This window comes from Corapipo altera, unplaced genomic scaffold (assembly GCF_003945725.1).
Source record: "Corapipo altera isolate COAL_440 unplaced genomic scaffold, ASM394572v1 193, whole genome shotgun sequence".
Taxonomy (NCBI): domain Eukaryota; kingdom Metazoa; phylum Chordata; class Aves; order Passeriformes; family Pipridae; genus Corapipo; species Corapipo altera.
The window spans coordinates 863,774-867,767 of record NW_020884996.1 but is presented as its reverse complement, the minus strand read 5'-3'; the positions used below and the strand labels follow the sequence as shown (position 1 = coordinate 867,767).

Here is a 3,994-nt window from a genome sequence, read left to right as displayed (position 1 = left end):
AAAATGTTCTTAATTTCATAGATGATTCTATAAAAAAAGAAAGAAATGTTCTTAACTTCCCAGCTGATTGTAAAAACAAAAAAAAAAGGAAGGAAAGATTCTTAATTTCATGGCTGATTCTACAAAAAAAGAAAAAATATTCTTAATTTCATAGCTGATTCTATAAGAAAAAGAACGATTCTGAATTACATAACTGATTCTATTAAAAAAAAGGAAAGAAAGATTCTTACTTTCATAGCTGGTTCTGTGAAAAAAGAAAAATTCTGAATTTCATAGCTGATTCTATAGGAAACCAGTGTGCAACAAAGCCTCTCTACAGCAACAATTAATTGAGTTGATATCAAATGGATTCAGGGAACTCCCACTACTGGTACTATTCTGTTTTGAATAAAAAACCAACCATTTTAACTCAGAATCTTTTTGAATTTTACATCTTGTATGGTCCAGAGGCATCAGAAGCTACATATACTGAAATTATACTACAGACAGAGGGCAGATATGCTCTTTTCCAGAAGATTGCCTGAAAGAATATCTTTCTTTTTATTTTCTTAAGCACAGAAAACCTGGTAGCTGAGGGATTCACCCCAAGGCTTCTGTGTATGAACATTTAATTCATAATGTTTCCTACCAATGTTCATTCTGCCATGCAAAAGCACATATAAGCCGTGCACACTGAGGAAATCAAAGGTTAATTTGTGCACATTTCACTATCACAACGAATAAAATGCCCCCAAACCTTCAGGGAGGGCCACTCCCCTCTCTGTGTGGTATCAGCTGTGGTTTGGCCCTGGCTCAGCAGCAGCTGCTATGAATAGAAGTGCCCAGCCCTCGGCCTGGCCCCAGCCCAGATAATCACAGCATTAGGCAACTGGTCAGGGAAACTGGGAACTGGAGCCAGGAATGCAAAAGACTCAAAGTCTGCCTCACCCCACCTCCCCTGGCCCCAGCTAAGCCAAGCAGGATCATTCCCGCGCGTGGCACAAACAGAACATCTCCCTCCCCACCGGAGGGCTGCTCACAGCCAGTGGTGCCCAGGGCCAAGGGGAAGGGACTCACCAAACTGCTGTGGCCAGGATGACACTGGAGTTGTTACTGAAGTACCCAAGAGGTGCCTCTCCAAGCAGCAGAGCAGCCAGGATGTAACTCCCGAAGCAGTGGAGCATCGCGCAGAGCCAGGAGGCAAAAGGGCTCTTCCGAGACATCTCCACGGCCCCTGGGAAGCAAGTTGGAAATCACAGAATCATCCAGGTTGGAAGAGACCGTCAAGATCATCCAGTCCAACCTCCAGGGAGAAGATGAATCCAGCAAATAAGCAGAAACTTCAAGACCCGCTAAGAAAGAGGCTTGAGGGGCGTGTTCTCCCACCAAGTAAGTCAAAGAAAAGTGCTTGGAAAACAAGATGCCAATAGTGTGTGTTCTGAGAAGCCCAAGCAAGTAGCAGAGACTGGCAAGAAACGGTGTGATCACAGCCTGCAGGCCCCCCCCTGAAGGTTTCACATTCATTAGAAGTTTACGAACTGAGAGTTTCTCTCCTTTATGTTGTAGTTGCTGCTACTTCCTGCAACCAGAAAGAACATTTCTTCCCTCAAAATCAATGTCTTTTTACAGTCTAAAAATAAAATGCATACTAGTACCATTCTCTTCATTGCTTCAACCTAGGTGCCCTCTAGAATTCATGAACAATCTGTTCAGCTCTTTCATTCATAAGATAACCTGTGAAAATAGAATAGGAATTCTTAATCTTTATTGGAAAGAAGATGTTTTGAGGATTCTTCCCCGCTCCTGTGCTAGGCTGGGAATACCCTTTGAAAATACAATGAGATATTAAAAGAGTGTTACTACTTGTTAATACATTGTGGTCTCCTCCCACAACCTTTTTTAAATTCCTGTAGCCATTTTCATCCACCTTTGTACTCCTTCAGGGAAATCTCCCAATAACATCAGTTCTGTGAGATCGTTTCATCGCCTTAAACAGCTCCAAAGTCCTTTGTGCAGCACTTCAGAGACAAAACTCTGTTCAGTGAGCCAGGAACAGGCAGTCAAGAGAGAGAATGATCAGATGTTGTGTCAAGGCAACTACCTGGCCCATTTTAAACAACAGTAAGTGCCAAAGCTGTGAGAGCTCAGGCTCTTCTATCCCCAGGACATTTGAACCAGCTGAAAACAGCGAGACAGCTGCAACAGCCGAGACATGAAACTGGTTCTATAGGAACCTGTGGTTTAGCTTGAGGCTTAAATTTAGTAACACTTGTTTTTCTTTGGCTCCACGAAGCCCTGCTGTCTCCAAGGAGGAAACAGGACGGTTCTGTCCCCACACTGATCTTCGGGAGCTGTGGGATGGAGCACTGCAGGAATCCAGGGAAAAGCACACCCCAGCCTTATCCAGCCCCAGTGGATTCCTGGGCTTGCATACATTTAAAAGGCTATTTCTGTGAGAGCTGCCTGTTAACTGTTCCCTTCAGGACTTAATGCTGGAAGACAGCTGGAAGTGATCAGGCCTTGGAAAACCCAGCACTTGTTTACAGGGAGTTTAACTAGAACAGAGCGTGGATTGTGCAGCACAGGAGACCACACAAGGGGGGGGGAGCTTGAAAATCGTACCCAAGAGTGGGGTTGTTTTTTTCCCCTCAGTCGCTGGGCAGTGACAGCGCAACTGCTCAGAACAGAGCAGGAGGAGCGCAAACGGCATCAAAAATACGCAGAGAAAGTGGCGTTTGGAACAGGCTGAGGTGCAGCCGGACTGTGACAACGCAGAAAGCGAAAGCCAAGGCGCAGATCTATCGATCCGTGCAAGATAAGCCCGAGGGAACAAACACAGCAAGGTCAGTTGTGGTGCCTGAGAACAGATTAGGGCACGGTCCAGAGGGTGGGAAAATTCCAAGGTTTTCCTTACAGCCTTTTCGTATATAAATACGAGGAAGGCACTGCCAGAAAACATTCAAGCCCACAGGGACTGCAACGCTCAGTCCCGGGGTAGCAGCAGAGAAGTGACCGAACTTTAAAACACCTCAACGCGCTCGGAATCCAACCGTAAACCAAAGGGCGAGATTGTTTTCCGAAAATCACGAGTCACGAGTTCGCAGGGGGGTGGCGGGGGGATGTCCCGCTTTATATTTAGACACAGGTGTCCGAGCCGCGACAACGCGACACCCCGAGCGCCCGTGAGGGGAGAGCGGGCGGGGGGGAATGGAGCCCGTTCGCGCCGGAGAACGCGGGGGCTGCGCGGGCACAGCGCGTCCCCCCCGTGTCCCCCGGGCCAAGGGCCGCACTCACCGGGCTCGTACTTGAGGTAGAGGACGGAGACGATGAAATAGGCGGTGTCGAAGAGCGGGAAGACGGGCAGGGAGGCGAAGGCGGCCGCCAGCTCCCCGAGGGGCAGCGCCTCCGACAGCTCCATGGCGGCCGGGCCCGGTCACGGCTCCTCCGCGGGCCCCGCTCGCTGCCCGGGGCCGGTGCCGCGGGATCTGTGCCCGGTTCGCTCCTCGGGCTCGGAGCCGCCCCGGGCAGCGCAGGCGCCGCCGGTGCCGAGCAGCGCCCGCCCCTTCCCTTTCCCCTCCCGCTGCCCCGGAATTCCGCCAGCGGAGCCGCCGCAGCCATGATCGGGGACCTGCTGCTCTGCGGGTACCGGGGACGGGGAGCGGGGGCGGCTCGGCCGGGTCTGCCCGGCCCGGACGTGCCTGACCATGACCCCGGCCCCTTCCCCGTCTTCTCTTTCCCTTTCCCGTCCCCCTCTCCATCCCCTGTCCCGTTTCCCCATTCCCTCTCCCCTTCCCCGTCCACCCTCCCGTCCCCCTTCCCCATCCCTCTTCCCCGTCCACCTTCTCGGTCACTTACCCATTCACCTTCCCCGTCCCCCTCTCCATTCCCCTTCCCCATCCCTCTTCCCCGTCCCACCTTCCCATCTCCTCATCCCTGTCCCCATCTCCCCATCCCTGTCCCCATCTCCTGATCCCTGTCCCTATCTCCCCATCCCTGCCTCCATCTCCCCATCCCT

At 51.3% G+C, this 3,994-nt stretch overlaps 1 protein-coding gene across 3 annotated transcripts in view; it reads right to left on the bottom strand.

The window, feature by feature from the left end:
* The window catches only part of TMEM38A (transmembrane protein 38A), a 7,836-nt gene extending 4,224 nt beyond the window's left edge, over nucleotides 1-3,612 (bottom strand). The window contains exons 1-2 of one of the 3 annotated variants that reach the window (XM_027666582.1): nucleotides 3,285-3,612; nucleotides 1,057-1,213 (exon numbers count right to left, since the gene is read on the bottom strand). In XM_027666582.1, coding sequence (XP_027522383.1) covers nucleotides 1,057-1,213; nucleotides 3,285-3,597 — 470 coding nt within the window. In that variant the 5' untranslated portion in view covers nucleotides 3,598-3,612. Of the gene's footprint in view, nucleotides 1-1,056; nucleotides 1,214-1,634; nucleotides 1,714-3,273 lie in introns of those variants that run through there. The other 2 variants (XM_027666583.1, XM_027666584.1) reach the window with 2 other exon arrangements.
* Between the last annotated feature and the right edge of the window lie 382 nt (nucleotides 3,613-3,994).